This window comes from Parus major, chromosome 1, assembly GCF_001522545.3.
Source record: "Parus major isolate Abel chromosome 1, Parus_major1.1, whole genome shotgun sequence".
Lineage (NCBI taxonomy): Eukaryota > Metazoa > Chordata > Aves > Passeriformes > Paridae > Parus > Parus major.
In genome coordinates, this window is record NC_031768.1 from 17,206,665 (window position 1) to 17,222,648 (window position 15,984).

General features: G+C 35.7%; 1 protein-coding gene across 2 annotated transcripts in view; it reads right to left on the minus strand.

Moving 5' to 3' along the window:
* Positions 1–4,915: 4,915 nt before the first annotated feature.
* Positions 4,916–15,984, minus strand: part of MOSPD2 (motile sperm domain containing 2) — a 32,772-nt gene continuing 21,703 nt past the window's right edge. For both annotated transcript variants that reach the window (XM_015643360.2, XM_015643369.3), the window contains exons 10-15: positions 13,873–13,985; positions 10,395–10,491; positions 9,493–9,589; positions 8,699–8,828; positions 7,479–7,581; positions 4,916–6,966 (exon numbers count right to left, since the gene is read on the minus strand). In XM_015643360.2, the coding sequence (XP_015498846.1) occupies positions 6,820–6,966; positions 7,479–7,581; positions 8,699–8,828; positions 9,493–9,589; positions 10,395–10,491; positions 13,873–13,985 (687 nt within the window). In that variant the 3' untranslated portion in view covers positions 4,916–6,819. The remainder of the gene's footprint in view (positions 6,967–7,478; positions 7,582–8,698; positions 8,829–9,492; positions 9,590–10,394; positions 10,492–13,872; positions 13,986–15,984) is intronic.

The following is a 15,984-nucleotide window of genomic DNA, read 5'->3' on the forward strand; positions in this document are numbered from 1 at the left end:
GCCACTCTTCCAAGAACACTGTTTTCACTATTTTCAGCCTCTATCAGTGTATTATAACATAAACAGGAGAGGAAGAGGTTTTAGATGAGTCAGGTGGAAACAAAAGTTTCAGCAATAACTCCCTGCCCTTTGTCACTGGATTTCAGGTCAGGGCATTTCCTCCAGTCTGTCTCTAAATGGAGCAACTTTTTCGTGGTTTTCTTTGCATCAAGTCAACCAAATGAAATTCTTCACCTCCCCAGAGACTCCAGTTCCTGCGCTGTCCCTCCCTGCCTGTCCCTTCCTGCAGCCCAGGAGTCCCCTGTGGAACACACTTCAGCTCTCAGGGGTACCACCTCTGCAGGCTCCCACCTGCCCCAGTGAGCAGTGGTCAAGCAAAACATTGAAGTACATTATTTGCAACGTTCCAAATGAGTTCCTTTGTGGCTTGATCATAATGTGATATGCTCTGCTTATACTTTTGCTGTGAGATGGCATCCATGTGATTAAGGAACTTCAGATATTTTTCCAGAATGAAATGGTTAATGGAACGTAAATCTCACTGAAAATGGGCAAAGCATAAAATCAACTTGTCTACTGTGTCTTTTCAATGTGCAGCTTAAAGTAGGTAATTCATTGGCTATTTCACCTCTTGCTGATCATGTAATTCTTCAAGTTTTCCAACAGGTGCACTTAGGCAAAGAAGTGAAATGAAGCAGATACTCTTTCTCTGGTGCTTTTGCAATTCCTTCTCAGTTAGGGAACTTGGTGGAGTAAGTGAATGCTCTCTCTGAAGACTCTCAGAACAGAGTGGCTGTACCAGTTCCCCATATTCCTCATCCATATACCAGTATGGGACAGCCAGCATAGGAATCATACTGGAGTCCACTTTCAGCATGGGCTAGGAACATATGATTTAACACCTTCTCTCAAGGTTAAACATCTTCAGCACACATCCAGAGTGAGAGGTACGAAGACACATCATCATGGCAATCACAATGCCTGCAGGAACAGCAGAATCTGGGGTTATATATACATCAACATGTATTTGTTCAGGATTGTAGTTAAAATTTGCAACAAATTAGAATGAGTGAGCTCTGCTCTTCAGAGGTGTCCCACCTAATCCCAGACTGCACTCAGGAGCCACATTTACACATTCTCTTTGCAGAAGAAAGCTTGTTAAACCATGAACTCAAGAAGAAAATGCTACTTTCTTCAGAATGCACTAGAAAATCTTTTTGTGAATCATCAGCATCAGTTGCAAGTTTAAATTCCAAGCAGAATTGTAAGAAAAAAAGAAAATATGATAAATGCTACTTGGGTACAGGAAAATGTACTGCAGAGCATGGAAATTATAGTAATTCAGATACCAGGAGGTCAAGCATCAATCTGTGAGTTTTAGTTGCACCAGATTAATGAAGCATCTGTGGTGTTTGCCCAGATTCACTTTTCCATTCAGCAAGTTATCACTTACAGCATTCTAGCCAAAAAGGTTAAAGATATTCTATTAATGCTTCTTTTTCACATTATTCTTGTAACCTATGTTTATTTAAATGGTGTTTCTTATTTTTTTCATTTTCCCTGCAGCTTGAAGAACAGGTGTTCAGATATAGCTCCAAGCTGTCAAAAATAAAGCTGGCAATGACTTTTACAGACTCAGGGCTGAGGAAATATAAGTTGTAATTTTGAAAAATTAAATGCCACAGAGAATTTGTTAGACCACATCATGGTTGCATAAAGGATATTTTAATTTACATTTCATCATAAACACAAAATGGGATTGTGATTATGGTTGGGCTGATAGTGGAGACTTGGACTTTGGTCTTTTGCCTTGCATTTCTTTGCAAATTTAAGGAAAACACAGCAGATCAGAACCTGTCAAGATTGCTTTTGATCCCTTCCTGGAGGCCTAGTCAGGGGGGCACTCACTCTAGAGAGACCCCTTAAATAGCCTGCTGAGGGAAGACCATATTCTTATGTAGCATCTTCCACTTTGCCCCCTGACTGAATGGGAAATATTGACCTATGGGGTCAATTTTCTCATTGAGCAGCAATGTGAGTTTATTGTGTAGCTTCTTCTCGGTATTCTAGAGATGTACTGGAACAGTATGAGTAGATGAACCCTGCTATTTGTACCTGGGTCTGTAACAGAAAGTACTTATCCAACTATCTGTTCCTCCTGGGAAGTTCCCACAGGCCAAGTTTTTCACTCCCCAGTTGAGTAAATTTCTGTAGATTCAGGAGGAAGTTCTTACCAGAACTAAAGAAAAGAGAAGCACAGTGAGTTGTGTTGGTAAACATGAAAAAAAGAAAATAATCTTTGAGTACTTTCAAAGAAATCACTGCTTCTTGCAAGCTGAATCACCAGCAGGTGCTGGCCTATCTTATGGATTTATCAAGAAGAATGAAACACATAATGTACCACCATTCTAACAAGGTATTTTTCAAAATACCTTCAAAAATTCTTTGTGCGAAACCACCAAGTGACAGTAAAATAATGAGTGCATTCTATTGTTGCCTAAAGAAAATGAAAGATAAATAACCAAAGGTTACAGACTCTTGCTTCATATCCAGGTTTTCCAGCATTTCAAACAACTCCAACACAGTATAGCACAACGAGTATTAGGAGAATTAGAACTGAATAAAGAATTACTAACAGACCATGAGACCAACTGATAAATAGTTGGGTTTTTTCCCTTGAAGGGCTTTGTATAAGGACTTAATTATTAACATCAGAAGGAATTGCCTAATGCAATCTAAAAAACAAGTGCTACTAGCTGCAGTCATACAGCAATAATTGAGCACACAGTGCTTCTTTCAGTGTTTGGGAAAACAGAAGTGACTTAGAACACGACAAACAGATAGGCTGATGCACCACTCTTGGGAATAAAGAAAGCCAGGAGATGAGATACCTACCAGCAGAAATCTGTCCAGCTGCTTACTTTTTGCTCACGTAACCTGGGAATTTCAGTGGTTCTGCTCAGAAGTAGCGAAGCAGTAATTGCACAGATCTACCAGGAAACTGCCTATATCAGGCCCAGAAAAGGCCAGCATGTGGAACTTCAGTCAGTTCCTCCACAAAGAAGGAAAACTCACCCTGCCATGCTCCTGGAGAGATGGATTTCCTGTGCTTTATGTTCTGAGTTGTGTCTCTGCATTCTATGTATATTGTATTACTGTGTGCAACCACTATGAAAGTGTCAAAAACAAGAATAGTGAAGTTCCAACTGAAAAGTGGCACTGAAACTATTGAGAAAACTGAAAGAAGGAGGTTATGTTTCTCATCATCTTCAGGAGCACAGAGCAGAGCCAGAAGCTGCTGACACTGAAATGTGCCAAGGAAACAGGGACACTGAGAAGCCTAATTGGAATCATCGCTTACCATCACATACCTGTGCTAGCACAAACATAATGGAAATGTAGCAGCTGCACCACACCAGGCTGGTAATTCCTCAGTGAGCCATCTTCCAGGGAAAATAAGACATGCACTGCAGAAACTGACTGAAATGTCTTACTTAACCTCAGAAATGAGGACACAACCTGCTCTTCCTGGCTGATTAGAAGTGATTAGTTCTCCCTAAATCAATACACATACTGTACACAGACACCCTCCTCTCTTGACCACAACACCCTAGGGGGCTGTACCAGACCCAAACCAGTGAATTCTTACAGCAGCCTGTGATGGGCTTTGCAGAATGCTGTTATTCTCACTGCATGCTTGCTTCCACAACAAAGCCATAGAAAATGAGTGAACTGACACTGTGCCCATCAACAGAGCAGCATTTACATCCTCGTGCTGCCCGTGCAATACACAGGACCACCAAGACACTGCACAGATTTCAAATGCTCTCCAGTAAAACCCCATAAAGTCAAAAAACCCCATAGAAATGAGCAGCCTCTGGAAATAGGGACAAACTGAGATTCTGAAGGCAAACAGCAGAGACAAATTAGTTACAGCAGGGAATCACTGATGACATACAAAGGTAATTTAAAATTCCTGCTCCTGCCCCTGCTGCCCCTCATCCCCATGTTGGTTTTGGGTTTTTTTCCTTTACAGGATGTTTGATATTTTAGATAAAGTAGAACAATGAAGCTCAGAAGAGAGTATAAAAATTATTTGCTAGAAAAGAGATTATGTGCTCTTTTGGAGCACAAATTGCTAATTTTTAGGATTACAATCTTTTTTGTCTCTTAATTGTCTATAAAAGCCAAAATTAACTGCCAATCTGCACTGAGGGAAAAGAAAACTAAATCTTAGATCTTGATAGTTCATGTAATCAAATCTCATTTTGTGAATTGTCTATGTTCTAAAATGTCTGTTTTATAAATTTTATAAATGAGAAAAAAAAAATGTTTCTTTTGTTTCTTCTCTTGATTTTGGGTATAAATCATGCTGCTCTGTAACTTCAGTGTGTGCTAAGTATAAAAATTCCTACAGTGAGATCTTTTTCCAAGGGCTGTCAAACAAAATCTGAAACTATTAACAACTGAATGCTTTGAAAATATTGGGAAAATACTTTGTGATGATGGAAACAATCATATTCTCAAGGAAGGAAACCCCAAATTTACTCTTGTCCATTTCAAGTTAAAAAACACTATTGTTATTTTGCCCTTTTTTTTTTTACATATATTTTTCCATTTTTTGTATGATGTTTAAACCATAATTTTACCAAGATCCACATATATGTATTAGCATTGTATGGACTTGCATCCCCTGTGCCATGGTACCAGTGACATGCCAGTATCATGTGTGAGGTGAGGCACTCTGAGAAACCACCATCAACTATTTCACATTTGTCTGACAGGTACCACCACAACTTCTGTTCCACAACAGACTATGGGTCATCACCATATTGATCCCTCCCACATTAAATACCTGCAGAAAGCAAAAACCTCAGGAGATGCAACTATTTTTAAAAGACTAAACATTCAAGACTATGTATTTCCTTATATTTATTTTTTAACTGTATTTTTCTAAAACATATTAAAATAGAAAAGATGTTCATCTGATTCATACAAAGAAAATACCAATAATAAAATAAGTAATAAAATACTGAAAATATATGAAAGCACCAAAACATTAAAATATTCATATTGGCAAAGACTCTAAGAATATATTTCTGGCAATTTTACAGTAAAGTGCTATTCAATCCACTCAAATTAAGGAATTGGAATTTTAATAGCATGGTTATTATTATCTTAAGGTTACAAATTACTTTGTTACTTTTCTCACTAAGACAACAACCCATTTTGTTGGAAGCAAAGCATTTGAGTTGCATGCACATAAAAATAACCCAAGTAACAGCTTCGTTATAAGCAGTCAACAATATAAATTGCCAAATCATTAGGAATACAAAATACTGAGAAACAAACTAGGCAGAAATGAGATTAGTGAAAAATTAAGAAAAAAATAGATGTGGTAAACCATTGTATAAATTAAGAGAGGACAGAAGACTGTGCACCAAGCATTTCTGTAGCCTTACTTTTTACATGGCATTTTTTTAGTCATCATATTGCTGTCTTTATTAATTATTTTATTAGTTTATTATTTTAAACTGCCCTTTTCTATTTCCTTGCAATGATCCTCCATCACCAACATACTGTAAGCAAAAAGACAGAAGCAGAGTATGACCTTTATTTTTCCTTAATAATTACTTCTCATCTATTGAAGTCAGCAGACAAAACTAATAAATATGTTACAAAGCCAATTTGTAGCAAAAATTAATTTGAGTAACGTAATTATTTTAAATTTTTTAATCTCTTAAAGAGTGAAAATTTTAAATATATGAAAGATACCATCAGTCTCCTTTTAAGTTTTTATCATTTTAATATACATATTTACAGCAATGAGTACAAAGAATCCTTGTTAGCAAAGTTCTTTCTAGCTTCATGCACCATTTCCACAACAATTTCTGTGAAATGGAAGATATAATACTTTTGTTGTCTTCAAGTGTATTTAATCTTCCTGATTTAACTTGCTTTTTTCATAATTTCATATGTAATTTAACCATATTACACAACTCAGAGTACATTCTTACACTGACTATTTAACAGCCTTTTTATGAACCAATAATAGGCCATCACAGTGAAGAAGTCAGCTCCCACACTCCTGTAATTTGAATACAAGTTACTTTTCAAAAAAAAAAAGAGAATAGGAAGAGTGTCTTATTTTGTGCGTATATTACTTGGTAAGAAATGTTTACAATATTTTTTTCATTTAGAAGAAGCACAAAAATAAGGAATTTAACCAGTGAGAGCAATGAGTCTGAATTACCAAAGTAGTTACTAACAACAAATATCTTCCTTTATGTGCATGTACATACACAGATTAGATAAAAAATCCATCTGTACTACATAATTTCTGTAAATTTTCCTGGATGAAGACATTAACCTTGGAACACACTAAGCTGACTGCTTGCATCTTCTATGGGAGTGATTAAAAATGTAAGAATGAATATGATGAAAAGAAATGAAATATCATATTTAAAGTAGTTGAATAGAGGGAAAAAAAGCACAACAGTCTCAAATAATGTTGTATTTGGTTTCCTCCTTCCAGTTCAGTGATTTTTATTGAGTTGTACAGTGAAAAGCAGGTCCTAGCTTTAACATCTTCCTCATGCCCTATTGTAAGTGTCAACTTAGACAATAATTTCAGTAATTTTGTTTGCTGGTCATTCATTTCTTTTATCTTTTTTTTCCCCAGTAAACTGTTCCTTGTTCATTGCTGTAGGCTCATAAACCTCATTTTGGCTGCTCCAGAATCCAAGTGCAGCACTGCAATCTTCTTGACTCCAACAAACCGTGATAGGCAGCAGCACATCCAGGGCACAGCAATTCTGTTTAGCTTCTCTGGGCATAGGCCAGGTAGAAGCAGAAGGCAGCAACAGTAACTGATAGCAGTGATAAAACAACTGACAGCTGCTGGAACCAGAGGCAGTGATTCATCTGCTCTTCAAGTCTTCTGTTAATCTGCAGTAAATGAGTTAGCTGAAAATAGAACAGTTTCATTAAGTTAGAATTACTGCACTTGAAAGTACTTGGCAATTTTGAGCTATTTTGGCAATAAGTATAACCACAGAAAAGAAAAGAAAAAGCCTTCTCTCAGTGCTCTCAGCAATATCTTTTCTACCACTACATACTTCAGGTATCTGTTCCACTAAAGGAGCTTCAAATCTTAAGTTATGGATAACCAATATGGCCTGCATCAAGCAGGTGACATCCTTACACTCAGAAGCAAAAGATACCACTGATGCTCACAGATGTACCAAATCTATATACACAGAAGAAGAATGAGCAAACTGCATTGAAAATTTAATGATTAATAAACCATTATCATTAAAAAAATAATTAAATCACTATCACTGACGTAGTTACTTTCAATTGCTGAGATATTCAAATACTATAATTTACAAAATACCAAAAAGGTTCAGTACATATTTTAATCTCTAGCATATTCTGTAATTTTGTTGAATATTCAGCACAAAGGAATATGCTATTACCTGTATATGTAAATCTTCATTAGTTTTTGCTGGAATATTAAATGCATTGTCTTTTAATGTTAGAGAAGAGGGCTTACTACTTTCTATGACATGACACCTGAGCCTGTAAAAAGGAAATAGGAACACACACCAAAAACCACAAATTTAATGCAACATTGTATAATTCAGAGTAAACAATCCATCTTAAGGTGATAAAAGTCCCTGCACTTTTCAAATTAAAGAGAAAATAATTATAATTACACTACATTTAGTTTAAGTTTACCAAAAAGTAAAGGTCAGGTCTGCATTCATCAGTAACTAATGTACACAGCATACTTGTAATTAAATAACCTCTCTCTATTGTTTCAGGATCTTTCTTAAAAAAACCCCAAATAAATTGCACCACTTATGCAAGGAAGCTTAAGGTCACTCACATGATGAAGATTTTATTCAAAAGGGAAGTAAGGGATAAGCACTTGAAGCAAACACGGAACAGGATTTAGGCATCAAGACTCACAAAATACTTTTTCCAGAGTAGTTTCGGCCATAAGGGCGTAAAGGCAGTTCCAAAAACAAAACAACAGAAAAACTCTAGGAACAATCTAGGGCAAAAAACCAGTCAAAACTGTAGGGAACTTTTCCTAGACATGTTCAGTGATACCACCCAATGTGACTGGATGAGAGAGAACAGCAACAGGTGCATTTAAAAAAGTGTATGGTGAAATGTATTTTTCTAGATTACTTTTTTATCACTAAGTATCAAAAATATACATATGAACATGTGATAGGTTTTACAGGAATTTTCTAGAAAATTCTGGTTTTCCCAAGTATAAAATAAACATTTTTAATATTGTCTAGAAAATAGTTTTGTATTTACTATGTCTGCTTTCCTTGACTGCTTCCTTTTAGAAAACTCAAGCGACACATTCTTATTAGAAAATCAAAACCCCTATTGTCCATGTGTATTGTCACATGCAGTCATATTTTTCTACTTAACTCTTAATCAGCACAAGAACAACAAGAAAAAAAAAAGCATGTCCAAAATACCATTTTATACATTAAGCCCACATTTAATCAGTTAAAACAGAGCAAAAGTCTCCGTAATGTATTTTTGGTCAGTAACCACACAAGTGAGTTTGGAGAATCCTTCATTGATTGTGATTACACAAGTCCTACAAATCAGCTAAATAATAAAAGCTAAAAAACTCCAAACTCCTGTTACCAGAAAACCATATGCTTACCTATGTTCCATCACTTTGGTCCTAGGGACTTCTTTCCAAAACTGAGTCAGTTCTGGCACACCTGCTCCAGAAGATTGGTCCATTTCTGCTGCCATTATAAGGAAACGATCCTGCAAAGACGCTGCAAAACCTGCCCTCAAGGAAGACAAAAAAAATAAAAGCAACAGTGTGCTCAGATAAAATGACAGTATTACAAGGAGGATAGAAGTATTTTGCACAAAAGTGCCATAAAATGAGAACTTGTTTATTGCAGAACACCAGACACTGACTTACTAGAAATAAAAATAAGGAGATAATTCTCTAAAGTTCAGTAATTCTAATTACATTTTTTCCAAAATTATATGGGTTCATTTTAACAGAACTAGTTTCATCTGAATAGTTCAAAGACAACCCTAAATTTTGTAAAGAATGTGTTCTCCAGCAGATTCACCTGTCCTTGCAACAATTTAGGAAAGTGATTTACTGCAGATAAACTCCCACTGAAATAATGAACCAACGAGACAATTGCCACTCAGACTTTTTGTTTTTCAGGACAAGAAACAAAATGGGTTGCAGACAACAGCTGCTTATGCCTGAGTGGAGCAGTAAATTGGTACAGGCAGTTACTCAAATCCTTTCTGACATCCATGTTTTTTTAACAAATGGTACCATTCTCAAATGAGAGTCAAGCAGAGACATGGGCATCAGTCAGTCCTACACACCAGCAAGCACAGCCAACCATCAGTGTCTAGAGCATGTCGAGTAATGCAACCTGCCCAGATCTCTTACAAACTCTATTTTACATTTTTACTTACCACCATGAAGAGAAACTATTATATCTAATGATGTGCCAGGCTCACAGCTGCTGTTACTGGGTTTAACCCTGTATTTTTCAGGTGCAGTTGTTCTCACCTATAAACAAGAAATATGAAGGATACAGTAAGCGCATGCACAAATGATGATTGGTTCATAACTTCTCTCATTCTGTAATAAAATCAGAATTTTATTCTAATTCTAATTAATTCTAAATCCCCAAAAGCTTGACTATTACCACAAATCTCTAAAATACATCATTTTGTAGGCACAATAGGACTCTTGCATATTCCTTTCTCCTCCCTTTCAGCTGCATTTATCCTTTGTTTTCTTACATTTGCTATTTTTTTTCTTGCATATGTATTTGAAACCAGCCAAGAACATGTTATAATAAATACAAAAATATGAAAACTTTAAGTTATTTTAATGTACAGAGAATGCAAAAGATGAGAAAAACCCCACCAAGATGCAAGCAAACTCCATATTTCTGAAGCAAATATAACTACTAATTCTTTGGATGGTGACATTTGCAGATGGATCTGCATCATCTTGGAGCATTACTAACTTGTTTCCAGCCAATATTCTAAAATAAACATTCTAAAAAGATGACTTTTCAATGCTCAAGACTTTCTTTTTCAAGAAGTATTACTTTCACTAAAAAACTAACCATCATTTCAGCTCTTTTTTAGTCAGTGCTCCAAAGATCTGTAATACTAATTATCCCTTCTGAGGTGGTACATCACAGGCATAAAATCAGCTAGAAGATTTCTTTGATCTGCCTCAAACATCAGTACACAATAAATTTTTTTTGTCTGTAAAATGGATTTAATAGTATTCTTCCTCCTCATAGAAAAAAAGAAAAAATTACACAGTTAGTAAACCAAGACACACATAAAACACTTACTTTAAAAGCCACAACGTTTTTAGTGACGTTTGTGAGAACTATCAAACATTTTTTCTCTCCAATTTCTTTGGATCCAAAATACAGCTCTTCTGCTGGGCTAATAGGAAATATAAGAAGAGTTAGTTTCTTCAGATTATCTTTACAATAGATCAGAGAAAAACCTGACCACACCTCCAGGAAAATGAAATACTTTCTACCCTGCAGCTACAGTCAGCATAAACAGATTTTCATCAAAAAAAGGTACGAAAACAAAAAGCAGAAATTTTGTAGTGAAGCTTAGGGTTGACTCATGACAAGCAGAACTGGCTGCCTCAGCTGATTGCTGCCCTTGACTTTTGCCATCTGTAACAGCAGGAAGCCAACAGGTACACAGAGTCAGCCACTGCATCTTTGGGCAGTGTGGTAAGGGAAAGCATCACTGACTTTAATTTATGCTCATGTTAAGGAATATAGGGTGTCACACGGAGTAATTTCCACCTTGAACATCTATCCTTGTCATGGATATAGTGCACACATAAGAGAAGGCAGATAGCCACAACTGGCAATCATTTCAACCATGACAGCTGAATTCACTTGTCCTTATGAGTCAGTCTTCACATACTTGTGGTACCACATGCATAAATAAAGTTATTGCTTGTTTTAAATATTCTTGTGCAATTAAGAGAGTCATGCATGAGATACTTTTAACCACATCAAACTAACACAACTCATTTTGGATAAGCATTCAAATCAACACTGGTAGGTAAAAGGTAGGGCATGCTCATATAATACAAGTTGAAAGGAAACTTGAGTAGCAAGGGAAGAACTTTTCTTTCATTATGTCACATGAGGAGCACGCAAAGAACTGCCGTTCTACTCCGTGCTACTGAACTGCGTATTCTTTTTCAAAACACGTGATTTTTTTTTCCCATGTCCTCTTTTTGGAATGCCAATTTCATGTTAGTTTGACCTCCTCCTCAAAAGACTTCCTTTTATGGTCCCAATCCTTCCTTCTTCTCACACTTAAACCAGTGTATGAGCTGAGAAGAAAACCCCTTGGCACTGTAGGGCAAGTGTGAACACCCATGCGGGAAGCAGATTGCGGTGGTGACTGTGATGTTGGGGTGCTGATGTTATAAAATGCATTAGTCAGTCCACACGACAAGACTACTTCTGTGGTGGGGATAAGGAAGTGTGCCAAATGAGGTAGAAACCAAAAAACTGATGGGTTTGGAACAGCTTCATGGGGTAATTCTCTCCTCCTCTCAGTATTCTTTCACTTCCAAATTGTCAATTTAAGTAACCAGTGCTAGGGAAGGGAGGGATTGTAGCTACAACATAGTTTAGCTATCTTAATACTGTACTACTGCAGCTGTGTGCAACAGCAATTATAAGATGATTAAATTAAATAAATTAAATAAAATAAATTAAATGAGATAACATTACTCAGCCTCAAAACAAGCCCCAAACACGATCAAGGGAAGGAACATTCTGCCAGGGCCTGATCTTTCCTGTTCTACCAACTTTGACCATTGAACAAAGGGCGGAAAAAAAGCTTGGGGACTACATGTGTATGGCTTTTGTCTGTGAAATCAAGTTCCACAGCGTTGGGGGTAGGGGGCATGTAGCTATTAGGAGGGCAGATTGTTTAAACAAACACTCAAGCTTTTTAATTTTTACAGATGCAGGAATTTCTTTACTCTGATGTATGTGACGTAACCAGCTTGTACTAGAAATTCCTGTACCACAACACATCACGAGCTGCTCTTCCACCAGAGCACAGGGAAACTGCTGCTTTTTGTCTGACCAAACAAATTCATTTATTGAGGAGGAAAGTCAGAGGCAGTCTTTCATTGTAAGGTATACAAGGCAAATACAATTGTGGTCTAAATGAGGGAGTCAGCTGACTCATGAGCATGACTGAAAATACAAGAAACAAGAGAACAAGGACCCAGTTTTGGCCCATGATTTTATGCTGCCAGAGCTGCAGTGCCTCAGCTGTGTGCTCAGGCTCCAGGCTGCTCCCTGCAAAGGACAATGCTGGGAGATGAGCAAGGATGCAAGTTAAGTATGGTGGCAGAGCTTATGGTCTCTGTGATAGGTGCCTACAACTAGTTATGAAAGGCACTATATAATTATTGGTTCAATCACTTTCAGTTCCATGTCCTGAAAATCAGTGGAAGAAAATTAAAACTAATTCTAGCTTCTACAGAGGGAGAGCATTAATGAAGAGCAACAGCTGCACTCAGGATTTTACTTTAAAAACAAAACAAACAAACAGCAAGGACAATGGAGAGACCAGTATTTTATTTTCCATTGACAGCAAGACTACAAATACTAACACCCCTATACTTGACTAAATTTACTCTTCCATGTGTTGCAGTCCATGTTAAGTTCTATTCAATGACAGCTTGAAGTATTTTAAGAGGGAAAAAAGGAAGTTTCTGAGGGTGACAGCAGCGTTCTGCTTGTTTGCTTTTTTTTTTTGTTCATGCCTGCTTATGACATGTGTCCCTTTTTTAATTAAAAAGTAGTAGGAAAAACACATCTAGCACTTGTGATTGTCACAGAAAACGTTTAACATTCTTTTATAATCACAGTTCTGCAATCTACGCCTTTATGTTGCCATACAAGAAACTAATGCTATACAGAGGAGGTTTTTAATTTCAAATTAGGAAAAATTTACACATACAAAGTATATTTATGCTAATGAGCATGTCATTATCCAAATTAACTCCAAAACTAGTTCATTATAGCACTTAAAAAGTTAGCTGAGAAATTACCTAAAAATTAGATATTTTCTTCATTCATCTAATAGCAAACTGAAAGTGAAAATAAAAGTTAACATCTAAGTCAAATTCTAAACAAGCATCTTAACCTAAAAGGCAGTAGAAAAAAAAAAGGGATATTGGCTAGTTGATTTCTTTATTCTAATTTAGTGATAAAAATAACTGGGAGATGTAGCACCTTGGATGACAAAACTTCCAGGTAGATATGTCATTGTAGAGCCCTTTCTGCACAAAATAAATTGGACTCATTCATTAAGGTTAACTGGTGGAAACTATCAGTGTAGACATTTATAGCATCATAAGCCAAAAGAATGCAAGCATGATTTAACAGTGAAAACTGTCTTGAAAAAACATTGGTTTTCCTTGAGCCAGTGAAATCAAACAATGTCAAACCACTGCTCTCATTACAGATAAGGACACTTAACTTAGTCAGATGGTTTCTCAATATAAACAGAACACTCCTATAATTCTATGGAATATACACCTATTCATACAAAAAGTATGCCAATCTTTGGTGACACCAGAAGATTCACTAAAAACTTGTAAAACCAGAAAAACTGTTTGAGCTTTGTAAAAATCCTTCTTAAAAACTTGTTTATAATTTGTTTTCCTATAAAAATCTGAAAAAGTTTATTTTGAAAACTAACTAGTTCAGTACTCAAGTGTCCAAGGCTTATTGCAAAAAGAAAATTAAAGAAAATTATTATTACCTGATATGTAATAAAGGTCCTTTAAAAGTGGTTAATGCTTTCTTTGCAATTTTTGGTTTGACCTCTGTTTTGTCAGTTTCCTCTGATTTGGAAATCTGTTCTATAGAATTCATCTGAGTAAAAACGATAGTTATAATGATTAACTAGAAACCCAGATTACATGTTACAGAATCAAGCAGGTATTTCAAGCAATATGATGAGGCTTATTTCAACAGTTTATATATTACAGACCAAGCTTTAGATATATTCATTCCCTGAAGATGCTTGAAGTCTACTAAATAAAATTTTTTACTACAGAAGTTACAAAACACATTAAACATACATTAAACAAACAGCTTTGGTTTTTTTTCCACATATTTTCCTGCTTCTCAGGTCAGTTTTTGGATACGCTTAGCAGAGTTTAACACTTCAATTATCTAATATTATAAAGCACTGGTATTATTCATCCATTGCAAATTAAAATTAAAACAGATGTCCCAGTACAATCACTGTACCACTCTAACGGAAAACACAGTACCAATTCCACACTTCATTGCAGGGTAGCTAAACATATCTTCATTGCTCTTAGATGAAACTCCGAAGTATTGCAGAATATAAAAGAAATAATGTTGTTTGAATTGGTGCTTTCAAAACTGCAGGTACATCTTAGGTTCTGAGGGTTTTCTCCTATAACATTAGGAAAATACATGCAAAACAGGGCAGGTGCTAGGTGGGTACAGAAGACTGAAAGAATTAGTGACATCGTGATTCCAGATCAAATGGCTGAATAGTTTGCTTAGCCTCCTATTTAATCCACTTTCAATACAGAGAAAAGACATGAAGAGAATTCAGTTCATGCAAGTCTGAAGTATGGGAAGGAAAGGAATACAAAACTTTATATAAATAGACTGTATAAAAAGAACCCACACAGCAACTTATTTTTATAATTATATAAAAGTGGTAGAAAAAGGTTAGTGTGTAAATACACTGCACTAGTTATATATTAGGCTTTGTTCTACATAAATGACAAGAAAAAGATATTACTATAGAACACAAAAGTGGAAGTACCTACAGGACAGGCATTTACTAACCAAATTTATCACTCATGATTCCTTGTACTGAAAAAAATTGAGCAGCACCTTGGTTACACTGAGTAAAAGTGAAAACAATTATTTGCTTTATGTCATTTCAAGAGTAAAAAAAGCAAAGAAACTAAAATACCTTAAGTAGAAAGCTAAGTCACCCAAGCAAATTAAAAGCCAACAAACACTGAGGCTTATTAAGCACCAAAGGCAACTGAGACATTGAGCAGAAATTCTCCATGTTTCTGTATATGAGAATGATAGCTTGCAAAATGTGCCCCAAGCAAAACAAGCTACTGGAGTCTAACCATGGTTATGTAATGCTTCCTTTTGACCTTTGGGTCAGTGAAATTATCCTTTTTTTTTAATAAGCTGGCCAAGTTGCAAATAACAGCTTGACTACTTAGTGAGCTGCATGTTTCAAATTATTCTGACAAACCTGGAACAGTAAATGAAATTGTATTCTACTCCATTAAACAGAAGTTATGCAAGTAATATTCCAAAATTAATTATTAAATAATTAATAATAAAGTAGTGAATTTTAAATTTTTTTCTACTATTTAAGAGCAATATCCCCAGTTACTATCATTGCATATTCCTAAATATCTCTTCATATGAACTTGTGTAAAACAATGCCTTTATTTCTGGATAAACAACACTACAGGGAGATTATATTGCAAAACATGATTGATGGAGTAGGAATACAATTTCCCCTGAGAATAAATAAAAACATTTATATGTTGAGATTTTATCAATAATTTAAGAAAACAAATTAACATCCAGTAGTGCATAAATATTTAACTTAATATTTTTTTCATGTGCATACTGATATAAGCACTGGAGAACACCAGTTCTATTTCAAAATGGTCACCACTAGATATCCCAGGATGACAACCTTTGAAAACAAAGTACAGAAACCTTTTTCATTTTACTGTACAATTCACTATATTCCAAGAGATAGACTAAATACTTGGTGCACATTTTATGCATTCTGAAGCATGAAACTTGTCTTAACAGACCAAGAGCCAAGGTTGGAATTGCAACTATGATT